Source organism: Hipposideros armiger, unplaced genomic scaffold (genome assembly GCF_001890085.2).
Source record: "Hipposideros armiger isolate ML-2016 unplaced genomic scaffold, ASM189008v1 scaffold_349, whole genome shotgun sequence".
NCBI classification, from domain to species: Eukaryota; Metazoa; Chordata; class Mammalia; order Chiroptera; family Hipposideridae; genus Hipposideros; species Hipposideros armiger.
In genome coordinates, this window is record NW_017731699.1 from 410926 (window position 1) to 423935 (window position 13010).

The 13010-nt window shown below is 43.8% G+C and overlaps 1 protein-coding gene across 1 annotated transcript in view; it reads right to left on the bottom strand.

The window, feature by feature from the left end:
- Positions 1-13010, bottom strand: part of PTGFRN (prostaglandin F2 receptor inhibitor) — an 83467-nt gene that overhangs the window by 50614 nt on the left and 19843 nt on the right. Inside the window, exon 2 of the mRNA XM_019661453.1 lies at positions 2476-2844. Within this exon, the coding sequence (XP_019516998.1) occupies positions 2476-2844 (369 nt within the window). The remainder of the gene's footprint in view (positions 1-2475; positions 2845-13010) is intronic.

The following is a 13010-nucleotide window of genomic DNA, read 5'->3' on the forward strand; positions in this document are numbered from 1 at the left end:
CCAGCAAGCCCCATCGCCCTTCTGACCTTGACCAAGGCTGTGACCGGGGACAACTTCCTCCTCCCCTTCCCTGTTCGAAGGCCTACATTATCCATGTTGACTTAACTATGACAGCAATTGACTTTCTGACTTGAAGATGAAAAAGAAGAGGCCCTAATAAGACCCCCCGCTGGAAGGGGGGGGTCGTGTGTGCGCACGCGCGCGCATGCTCCCTTTTAGGAGCTGGGCCTTGGAGGTGCACTTCTGCCACTCTTAAGGAACTTACTTTGCCCCTCTGTGCCTCAGTTTCCTCATCCCTGAGAAGGGATGAACACGGGATCTATTTCAGGGAGCTGACTGAGCGTTCCCCAAGTTCTAAGGGAAAGTACCCGGGGCAGTGCTGGCACTTAGCAATCACGATAAAACAACTGGTATTACTGTCAAACACTCCTTTTTTAGGACACAGGGCCAGGGCAGGGAGCCTGAGGGATCTACCCAGAGTTAAAGCAGCTCGATCCACAGCGGGGAGGGCATGGCACGCCTGCCTGTGCCCTGAGCTCTGGGAAATGCCTACGAATGACTAGCGTGGGCAGAGAACATCTGCCGGTGAAGAACCAACCCGTCAGGGAAAACTGAAGCCTCAGCTCTTTGCTCTATCAGGGCCACCTGGGAAAAGGCTGGGCTCTCCTCCAGAGTCTAAAAAAGGGGGCCCCGAGATGAAGGAAGTATGGCGAGTGCTATTTAGGAAGGAAAGCCATAGTGAGGTAACCAGAGAGGGCAGGGAGAGTCTCCCGGGCTTGTCTATGAGCTGGATAAGAGAATCCTCGAACACCAACCACTATTTCCTCTCTTTGGTTTTCACCACCATTCCACACACAGAAACTAGACTGGTGTCTTTGAGAAGGGACTACTCTGGATAACAGAAAAAAACGCTACATCTTTAGACAAGACCCAGCTCCACTGCAAAATGAATCCAGTGACTTTCTAGTATATCAGTCTGTGATTCCAGCTGATATGACTCGGTCCCCAAAGCCAGTTATCCCTCAGGGCACAGATGAACAGCTTCGAGACCCAAGAAGTTCAAAGCCAGACAGATCCAGGACCAGGCACGGCAGCCGCTAGGGCTCCACCTGGGCAGCCAACCAGTCTCTTTCGTGGGCCCTCCATCTGCTTTCCTGACCCAAGGAAGGCCTCTCCTTGCTCCTGCCTTCTAAAGACGGGAAAAACGGAAAGACACGGGGGGCGAGGCGGAATTCTCCTGCCGCCCCCAACTCCTCAAGGTGAGAATTACAAGCGGACACACGGTGCATCTGACCTCATGGGGGTGTAGCATGCGTGTGCTGACTGTAAAAGCAACGCATCATTTAACTGCAGGGCAAGAATGTGTTATGGGACTTTTTTTCTAAAAAACATCTGGGATTTTCTATAGGAATAGGAAGAGGCAGATTTCATGTTTTAATACCTACATGATGGACATAGCTGTTTTATCCCCTCATGAGTCAAATGGGGGGACAGTATCTGAGCTATGGGAGGGTTCTACAAATCATTTTTATAATCATCATGCTCATTGTCTATGTTCCTGATCCTTAAATACACTCCTACCCTGACATAAATTATTTTTTGGAACAAGGCAGGGTACAAATAAATGCATAATGAAGTAATAAAAATAACGACGATAATAGTGTTTCTATTTTGCTATCCCCAAACTAAAATTTTTGTTCTTGCTCATTTACTAATTAGCTGTGATTTTAGGCAAGTAATTCATGTATGCTCTTCCATTTCCTCATGCATAAATTAAGGAAATATTCTGCCCTATTTTTCTTCATTGGATTCAGAGAACTGAATGTGTGAGTAAATCTAATTGGACCTGGAAAATGGAAAAAACAAACAAAAACACTGCAGCTATACATGGTGTGATTACTTGCATAGCCAGGCCAAAGCTTACAATGTCCCATCATAAGCTAGCAGTGACCACATCACTTTCTCAACATACTGTATTTCCCCAAAAATAAGACCTAACCAGAAAATAAGCCCAAGCATGATTTTCAAGGTGCTCATAAGCCCTACCCCAAAATCTTACCCCGGTTAAGATCATCAGCCAGACATGACTGTATTTGAATAAATGTGGATTTTTGTACATGAATAAATGAATGAAATACGTCTTTTGGAGCAAAAGTAATATAAATCTTATTTTTGGGGAAACACGGTATAACCCATACAGCTTACCAGGGCTCTCTACCACGACACCCGCCAGGGGATGGCTCAGAACTATAGTTGAGTGAAGAGAAAGGGCCCTCCAAGGCCACCTGGCCCATCTTCTGCTTTTGAGCAGGTAAAATACTATTACTCCATTGGACAGAGGAGGGAGCAGAGCCCCAGAGGAGTTAAGTTTCTTGACAAAGTCACTCACAGCCAAGTGGCAGAGGAAAGTCTGGGCACTGGCATGACCACCCTCCACCCCACCCCCACCCCCTCATCCCCCCCATGAGGATGTACCTTTCACCTGCACTGTATCCTCATAGTTGCCCTGGACAGTGGCGTCCGTGCTGGGGGTTGAGCATTTGTAGTGGCCTTGGTCTGAGGGCTGGACGTTCTTTATGTGGAGTTCCACGGCATCGTTGGCTGTTCGCCTCAACAGGATCTCACCCCTCTGCAGGCGCTCCTGATACAGCTGGGCCGGGAAGCCCACCTCCCAGGTGCTAGCGAGTTCTACAAAGCTGCTCCCCGAAGACGAGAAGCTCCAGTCAAAGTTTTGCTCGCTCGGGCCATCATAGTCGCTGACGTTGCAGGGGATGACCAGCTCGGTGCCCACCACCCGCGCCAGGCTCCCAGCGGGGACTCTCACCACGCGCCCTCGACAGAGAGCTGCAATGACAAGAATGAAAGGGGGGTCTTGGATCACGCCAGGTCTTCCAGGAATAAATGCAGTCGCTCCTGTTTGCAGGCACATGGCAGAAATCTGACAGCTGAGCACCTGGGGAAAATGGTGTCCTGCCTGTGCGTGTACAGAAGGAGGTAAAGCCCATCTCTGGACCCATGAGTGAGGAGTCCACCCCTGAAACGAGTACCTCTCATTCATCAGTTTCCTAGGTGACAGGGAGGAAGATAAACGTGAAAAGTAGGCTAACTACAAACCCGTATAAATTCTTCCCTCCCGTTACTATGTAAAATCACCACTCAATGTGATGTAGAAGTATTTTAGGCTTGGTGTGAAAGAAAAGGACACAGCTAATCAACTATTTACACTTCTGTCCACCCAGTATCAGCCCTCATCCCTAGAGACCATTCCCTGGGGCTCCTGAGACCTGATTTACATTGACAGACGCCAATTTTTAAATCTTAGAGCAGCCTGCTGATAAAATGATTTAACTCCGATTATCTGACATTGCCTATAAATTAATTTTAAAATATGACAACTCTACCAAGTATTAATTTTCTATTTTCTGGCTCATTTCCTTCTCTCTACTCTTCACCCTGCTCTAAATTCAGAATGAGGATAGGAAAGCACAAAGGGAGAGCGCACCTCGACTGGCGGGTTGCTGGGCTGGGTACTGTTAGGAATGGAGCAACGCAACTCACTGGGGCCAAAGCCAGTGGACAAAGCCAAGCGTTCAGTGGCATCTTTGTCTCCAGAACGCATGCCTCACATGCCTCCGGTAGGGCCCCGAGGGACCGCCACCTGTGTGACCTTTAAGATGTCTTCATTGCAATGAAATTCTACACAATTCTGTCATGTGCTCACTATCCGTGTTTAGCATTGCAATTCAGACCAAATGGACTCGTACGGCTCCTCCTTGATGGTCTATAAATAAGCATAGCACTAAGGTCCACAGGAGAGAGCGTGGGCTCTGAAACTGAGGAGACCTCGGTTTGAACCAGAAAGACCTCTCAGCTTTGGCTTCTTCAACCATAAAACGGAGCAAGAAAGGTCCCCCGAGCTGATGACATACAACGCCTCACTGAGTCGGCCATGTAGTAAGAGCGCCATAAAATGGGAACTTCTGTGGCTTACTTTCAATTTTGTGTGTTCCCTGTGGGTTGAACTGAGTCCCCCTCCCTCCTAAAATTCATATGTTGAAGTCCTAGCTCCCAGGGCCTCGGAATGTGACCTTATTTGGAAATAGGGTCATTGTAGGTGTAATTATTTAAGTTGTGATGAGGTCATACTGAAATAGAGTGGGCCCTTATTCAATGACTGGTATCCTTACAAGGGGCAAGGTTTGAACACAGCCACACACACACACAGAGAACAGCATGTGAAGACAACGGCTGAGAAGGGGGTGGTACATCTACAAGCCAAGGAATGCCAAGGAACAGCAAAGATTGCCAGCAAACCCCCAGAAAATCGGGGAGAGGCCTGGAAAAGATTCTCCTTCATACCCCTCAGAAGGAACCAGCCCTGCCGACACCTGGACTTCTAGTCTCCAGGACTGTAGGACAATAAATATCTGTTGTTCAAGCCACCCAGTCTGTGGTACTTTGTCGCAGGAACCCCAGCAAACTAATACCCAATTGTTGCTTGTTTCTCAGTGGTTTAATTCATGTTTTTCAAACTCTGGGTTGCCACCGTTTTGTGGGTTGTAAAATGAATTTATAGTAGTTACGATCAGCATGTGTGTATGTTTTTTAATGACAGTCAACAGAAGAGAAAATATTGGAGTCCATTACCCTTAGTAAGATGCAACTGTGTCTCATTAAGTGTCATTAGGTAAACAAAGGTATGTGTATACCAGATTATGAGGAAAATCTTTTCTCCTGATTTGTGTCATGAAAAATGTGGAAAAATGCTTTTTTCAAGCCTGCTCTTGTTTTCTCCACCCATTATCATTTACTGTGAGAAGGAAAACAGGGAATTTCCGTATGAGAAACAGTGATGGAGTCAGTGGGCGCCCAGAGCCGGGGGCTGGCTGGCTGCCGTCTCCTCCCAGCCCAGCCCGATCAGGTCCAGACTGTTGTCCAGCTCTAAGAAAAGCTGCTGCACCCTAAACCACTCCCCTTAAAAACAAAGTGATTGGTACTGGTAACTCAGAACTGTGGGTCACATGTCTTCCCACAGAGAATAGTACTACCATGTTTCCCCGAAAATAAGACCGGGTTTTATATTAATTTTTGCTCCAACAATCTATATTTATTCATTTACTCATGCACAAAAATCTACATTTATTCAAACAGTCATGTCTGGCTGACGGTTTTTACTGGGGCTTATGTTTGGGGTAGGACTTATATTATGAGCATCCTGAAAAATCATGCTAGGGCTTATTTTCCAGTTAGGTCTTATTTTCGGGGAAACATGGTACCAACCCCAGATACTCTCAAGGAGTAGTGCTGTAACACACTGCAACTTCCTTCCTAAGGTGACGCAGCACCTACAGGATGACGTCCATGACCTCATGCCTAGCACTTCCGGCAAAGGCTCATGCGTGGGTGCTACCCAGCATTCCTTAAGTGCCCCTCAGATGGGGCTGACCCTGCACCCCCAGTCCCTGGGATGGACACTGAAACCAGGTAAATCAGAACCCTCCTACCTCATTCTTGCTGAAAACTGTCAGGAAGACACTTTTCATTTCCTCTGGAAACAGGGTACTATAAAAATGATTTGCTCTGAAGCAGCACGTGGGCAGCCCTCCTGACGAGGTGAGAAAGCTGTCTACAGTAGAAGGGACCCAGGCCAATGAACGCCAGAACCAGAGAGAACGTGCCCTAGTGACCTGATGGCATCATCTGAGCCACTGGGTCCAGCCATACCTTCTAAATCATTCCACGCTCATCCAGACACCACATACATACACACACACACACCCCTTTTCCTGGACACTTTAGTTTCGTGCAATTCTATTCACCCCCGCTTGCTCCTTAATCTAATTCCTGTCACTGGCAGCACAGGATGTTGAAATAACACATAAAGACCCAGCAGTGAAGCCATCATCACCACAGTTCACAAGGGAAATAGCTGATCTCTTTTTTTTCTGCTGTAGAGATTCAGGCATTTGTGAATCTCCCCAAGAAACCTTTCACAAGGAAGAGTCACGGTGAACATCCATTCATAAGAGGCCACACAGTCTTGCGTGCCTCCTTGTGCCCAAGTTTCCTCCTCTGTGAAATGGACATGATAGTCACCACATGCTCCAACCTTTGGACTGTCTGAGGATTAAACTATAAAACTCCAGACAGGGCTGACACGTGGTAAGGGTGTGTGGCTATCCACTTTGCAGGCCACCTCATCACAATCATTGACTTGACTTCCTTGGCAAGGTTTCCTAAAGTGTAAATCTCTTCAATTCTTATCCCTTGCCAAGAAGTTGACCAGGGTTGACAACTGCCCAATGGGGCCCTCAGGCATGAGATTACATCCTTTGTAGGGTCCCTATCTTTATTCTTAGTGATTGGAGCTTGGGAAACTGACCCAGCGCCTTGTCTCAGCTCTCCAATCCTGCCTCCGCATCGCTGCCAAAAATCACCTTTTTAACACACAAATAATACCATGTTTTCCCCAAAATAAGACCTAACCAGAAAATGAGCCCTAGCATGATTTTCAGGGTGCTCATAATATAAACCCTACCCTAAAATAAGCCTCAGTTAAGATTATCAGCCAGACATGACTGTATTTGAATAAATGTAGATCTTTGTACATGAACGAATAAAATGCACCTTTTGGAGCAAAAATTAATAGAAGACCCGGTCTTATTTTCGGGGAAACACAGTGTGTCACTTCCCTGGTCCAAAGCCTTGACTGGCTCATCGCCTGCAGGCACCTATCTTCCAGACGCCCTGCTGCCACCACCCTGGCCCACGCCACTGACCCTCTCACCTAATGTACTCTTGTGCAACAGCCTCCCAGCTGGCCTCCTGGCTTCCACTCTTGACCTCTACTCAACACAGCAAAGCGGCCTTTTAAAAATTTAAGTTGTATTATGTCATTTCTCCGCTCAAAACTCTCCAGTCACTCCCCATCTCACTCAGATAAAAGCCAAAACCCTCGGAGAAGCCATCAAGGCCTCAGAGAATCAGGCCCTCTGTGTTTCTCGCACCTCCTGCTCCCTCCATTACACATCAGCCATGTTTTCCTCCCCATGTTTCTAGAGGCCTGCTGCAACCTCGGGGCTCGCACATTTCCTCAGTCTGGGGCACCCTCAGACTCACCCCTGGGCTCCTTCACCAGCTTCAGATCTCTACTCCAACGTCACCTTCAGAGCGAGGCCTTTCCTGACCACCTGAAACTCCCCTCCCCCCCCGCCCATTCTTGCTCTGGCCAAATTTTCTTATTCTCATTTATCACTCACACACTTTATATGTATGTATATATTTTTTACAATCATTTATTGTCTGTCTCTTCCCACTAGAATCTAAGTTCCATTTGAGCAGTGGTTTTCGTCTGTCTTGTTCACTGCTGAATGCCAGTGACTAGAACAGGGCCTGGTACACAGTAGTTGTTCAATAAATGTTTGCTAAATGAGTGACTGAAAAAAAGGCATGAAAGATGATTCACGGTCTGGGCCACCGCTAGCATTCCAGCTTCTCCTACCATTCTCCCACCTTGTAACGCTTATGCCCCCAACAAAACAAATGACCCCTTCGTTTTCTGGAAACACAGTGCTGTCTTGCGCCCCCATGGGCTCTGCTTCTGTGCCTCCTGGAATAACCTCCCAGCAATCTCCTCATCCTCTTGCAAGAAGCAGCTCCAGCACCACCTTGGCTGTGAAGCCTTCCCCCATCTCCCCTGGGATCACTTAGGCACTCCTGCCTCCATGTTCCAACTCAACCTGTGAAAGTGCCTTCGGTGCTGGCTATGTTATAGTGCCGCTGGGACAAGTAAAGCAGATATGAACAGATGCCAGAAAGATCAAACTCTAATCTAAAAAGATATAAACCCGGGCTGTGTCTTGCATGCAGAACAGAGCTGTCCCCTCATCCATGCAAAGCAAGATTTTAAATTTTGGTTAACAGAATTTCAGCTCGTTACACACAATCTGGTATTTACCACCGATTTCCTGTAATGGTGCTAAATAACAGCTAATAATATTTTTAAATAAATGTAACTTGTAAAAAAATAAAGCATATGGCTCTTTTCAAATCAAAAAGGATTATCTGCATAGCCACACATTGCCAATTTTTGTCAAAACCTCTTGTAACAGTTGATAACTGAGGAGGAAACAATGAAATTTTCCTCTGGTTTTCTAAATCCTACCAGCATTTCAAATTAAGAGTCCCAAACACTTTTGTACCTGACCTGTTACTATGGAGTCTAGTTTGCCATAAAAAATGTCTCTACTAAGTAAAAATTTAAAAGTATGCTTTGATTTGTTTTCAGGGGTCAGCATAAGAAATTTTCATATGAAAAGCATTTCTTTAACCTTAAACGTGCTGAGGACAACATCATGCCGTTTGATGATATAAGAATCCATATGATAAAATTCCCTTCGAATTTAGTACCAGAAAACAATACCTGTTGGTGGATCATTGTACATGCTTTCCCCCAGAAAACAAGAACTATATATGTATCCCTTCCCACTCAAACCAGTTATCACAGCCCCCGAGGACCTTTGAGGCTTAAGACAAAATTAGGGCACTTTATAATAATATCATGCTGTACACTGGTATTAAGGCTTCTATACCAAATCATTAACAATACCAATTACTAAGTGGCCCAGCACGTGTAATGCCCTGATGAGATCAGACCCTTTTAGATAAGGTTCAAACCCTCCGTTGCCTCCTAACTTCTGTTTTAATGAAAAATTTGCCTAAGCCTACAAAAAAGCCAAACCAAATTCACCAAAAGCCCAATACAATTGTTACTGCTAGTTTCATCTCTTTTCTCTGTTGCAACTTTCAAGTTCTGTTTTCCAACATATAGAAAATTCATGTGTCCTTTTGTACCTTAGCTTCAAGGAAGTCCTGTACTAAATATGATGGTAACTATGGAAACTACCCACAGCTTAAATTTCTAATGATTATCTCCTTCCTCTGTCTCTACACCTTCCCCTGCCTTCCCGGGTGCCCTTGTACTTTTGATTTTTTTTTTACCCTTATTTTAAAGGTTTTATTGAATGTACATGTACATTTCATTGCAAACTGCCTCAAATACATTTTTGGGAGGAGGGAACGTAAATAGGGTATAAATTTCAAAAGACCAGTAACTGAGATTTCCAATTCAAGATAGAGTAACTTGTATCAGGTCAATTTCAGTCCTGAGAACAACTACACAAGATGCGTAAAAGACAAGAAACTGATAACTTAACGCATTGGTGAACAATCAGGTATCCAGGATCAAGGGGCCCAGATCACCCCAAGGTGGACCGGACAATGTCCACTGCTTTTTCTCTTGATATACCTGCAAATTTTAAGAGGTGTGGGCCATGGATTTAAGCCAAATTAGTAGCTCAGAGCGGCCAGCACCTCACGGGGCCAAGAAGACAACAATGGAAGTCGGGGCCCACTAAGAAAGTCATAGTTTGTGGAACTAAAATCCTAGGGAAAAGGCAACAGCAGGGAGGCAAGCACACTGCTCTGCCCTCAAAGCTACTGACAGTGTGAAAATTGCTTGGGGTAGGGGGGATGAATGGCTGAGAAGCTAAGCAGAAAGTAAATACTACGGGGCTAAAAGGTTAAGCAAAGTTTTCAGCCATCTTATAGGACTGGGGAAACAACAGTTGGAATTCCCAGTTCACAAAGGAAGGTAGGCTGTAGTAAACACCCCAGACTCTCAATTACAGCCCTGGAAGGGCTATGCCCATGGAGGAAGAGCAAAGCCGAAAAAACAATTAGCTCTCATCAATACTGAAAGCCAGTCTCAAAACATCTCAATCCCTTATTGGATTATGGTGAGCTTCTCTTACTCCATAAGCCTGCCAGAAGAGGGGAAAAAAAAAAAAGTAAATCTTATTGGGAAGAAGACAACATCATACAGACCTTCTATAATTTTTCAGTGTCCTATCAAAACTTACCAGACATTCCATATGACAGGACCAAATGACTGAAAACAAAAGAGAAAAAAAACAGACAATAGAAACAGGTCCACAGGGATCCAGCTATTGATGTTATCGGATATGGACTTTTAAATAACTATGATTAGGTTACTAAAGAAATGACAACGGGATTTCACTTCTTAACTAAAATCTATTAAAATAATCAAACTGTAATTCTAGAACTAGAATATGTGTGTGTGTGTGTGTGTGTGTGTGTGTGTGTGTACGTACTGGGGGTGCAAAAGAAAATGTACACACATGACTTATATTCATCTTTTGTTATCGGTATATATTGAGAATTACAATTTTAAAAGTTTTTTCCTTTCTTAAAATGTGTATGCATTTTTTGGGGCACCCTCTGTATATTTATCATCTGAAATTAAGAGCTCAATAAATGGGTCTGATAGCAGATTAGATGCAGCAGAAAAGAAGTCAGTGTAACTCATCCAAATGGAAGCCCAGGGTGTGAAAAAGGATGAAATACACAGAAAAGAATCTAAGAGACACATGAGAGACAGTAAAAAGCTCAAACACGTGTTATAGAGTTCCAGGAGGAGAAAGAATGTGGTTGAATTAGGCAGAATTAATTTCTGAAGAGATAATGGCTAAGATGTTTCTTAAAGCAACAAAAGACATCATGTCACAGATCCAAGAAGCACCATGAATCATAAGCAGTATGAATACAAAGAAAACCACACCTAGCTACATCATAGTATAACTGCTGAAAGGAAGAGAATGGAGCAATGATATAACTGATGGCTGACTGTCAACAGAAAGCATCAGACAATGAAGTGACATCTTGAAAGTGATGAAGGAAAGTAACTGCCAAGCTCGAATTCTACACACAGAAAACTCCTTTTAAAAAAAGGCAAAATAAATATGCTTTCAACCAACTCTCAACAAGGGAAAGAGAATTAACAAAAAGAAACACTACAGAAATACCAAAAAAATAAGTAAATACTAAATGGAGTTCTTCAAACAGGAAAAAAATGATCCCAGAGGTAATCATGGAAAGGTAGAAAGGCATAAAGAGCGAAAAAAAAGGGTAACTATGTTGATAAGTCGACTGAATATTAATGACATACTACAATATTGTAATGTCTTCTGAAATTTAAAATATAGGCATAATTAAAATATATGACATCAACAGCACAAAAAGTGAAAGAGTGGAATAAATGGAGCTTAAATGTTCTAAGGTCTTGCATTATCCCTGTAGTGATAAAAAGGGCCACCAATAGACCCTAAGAAGTCAACAGTGCATGTTCCAATCTCTAGAATAACCACAAAAATGAAAGAAAGGATAACAAATCAACTATTGGGGGGGAGGGGAGAGCAGAGAGGAATCATAAAAAATACTTGATTAATCAAAGACTCCATAATTTCTGCTGAAATCATGTACATATATTTTGTGATGTGTTCAATTTGATTCATCATCCAATAATTTCTCAACAACAAGATTGGGATAGAGTCAGAGGAGGAACAGTAATATGCTGTGTCTCCCTTATATGCCATGCACTGAGGTAGGCCCTTTTCCTAGTTCATCTGAATTAATTCACAGGACGGAACCATAAGATAGATCCTACCACCCCTATCATAGAACTAAGGAAACAGGACTGAAACTGAGACCCAGAGAAGCTCAATAACAGGCCAAAGGTCTTAACAGTTGTTAAGTGAGGTGTCTGGCCTATATATGGTACAGTCAAGACAAAGATGGGCTGGGTTGGTGCGCCTTCAACTGTGCTGTTGATATTATCACCTTCTGTTGATTTTGTCTTTGCTCTGAGTAGGAAAAAGAAAGCTTGAGATTCGCTTTAAAATATTTCAGATTCTCCTAGGGCAATGTAAAGCAGGCAGGCAGCAAAGTAATAGAAATGAGTTCCTCAGAGAAGAAATACATACTCTCAATATGAAGCAGACAGATGAGAGAAGTAGAGAAGTGGGATTGTTAAAAATACCTTCCAGTGTCTTCAAAAATTTTTCTCACCGACTACCTTCATTACTTTAAGTGATACTAACTTGAACATCACACACCTTCATATTCAAAAAAAGATAAAGGGAACTTTATAAAATCATGTAGGAAGGGCTTTTGGAAGCCACTGCTCTGACTTTTCAGCAGTATAGATAACTAACAAGCAAGATGTACTTATTTCCAGATTACCACTTGCCTACCTTTGAGGTACTCGAGGAAATAATTAAATGCCTTCAACTTTCCTCTGTCATATAGAATGGACGGGGGTAGGCAAGAAAAGTCAAGGAAGTTTTTCAAGGTAAGCTATTCCTTCAAAGCTTATGTCAATAAGCGCTATCCGTGAGGAGTCATTGAGACAAGCTAATGAAGACTAAACTGTATGTATCTCCCGTCTTCCACCCCCTCATGATATCCATGGGAAATAGATTTTATTTCTTGGGCTATCATTAACATTATTCTAAATCAAGACCTGCAAAGTACAGCAAAGGACTTTTGCAATTGTTTCTACTATTGCTCACATTTTATCATCTCACCAAGCTGCCTAGGAGCCAACAGCCTGACTTTCCAATCAGGGCCACTTGGAAGATGAGTATTGATTGGCGGTTTTGAATCCGGTGGCACAGGTGGGGCTGAAGGGCCGAAACTAAACAGCTTACGGTATTTCTTAGTTTCCTTATAAAAGGACAGCCCAGTCCCTTTTCCTGAGTCTTTACAAAGCCTTTAAGAAGCACTGGGAGCCTGTGGATTTCCACACGGAGTTCCCAGTTCACATGTGAGCTAGAAATGAACACAGACAGTCAAACCTGCAAACTCTGACAGAGCCTATGTTGAAGTATCTGACTCAACAGATGGAAAACCTTTGTCTCTTCATGTCTTGCCACGGAGAGAGGCCTGGTGGGAAGGGACTGTGCCAGCTTTCATCTAGACAGTCCCTAAGTGATGAAAATGCAGCATTAAACAAGTCACAGCCAGCAGGGAACGTGTAATGAAATCACATATGGCAGTGCTGCAGAATCCCATTTGAACACAAATAAGGTTCAACACTAGAGCAGGCCTTATAATCACAAAAAAAAAAGAAAAATGTTCAGTTAAGACCTCAC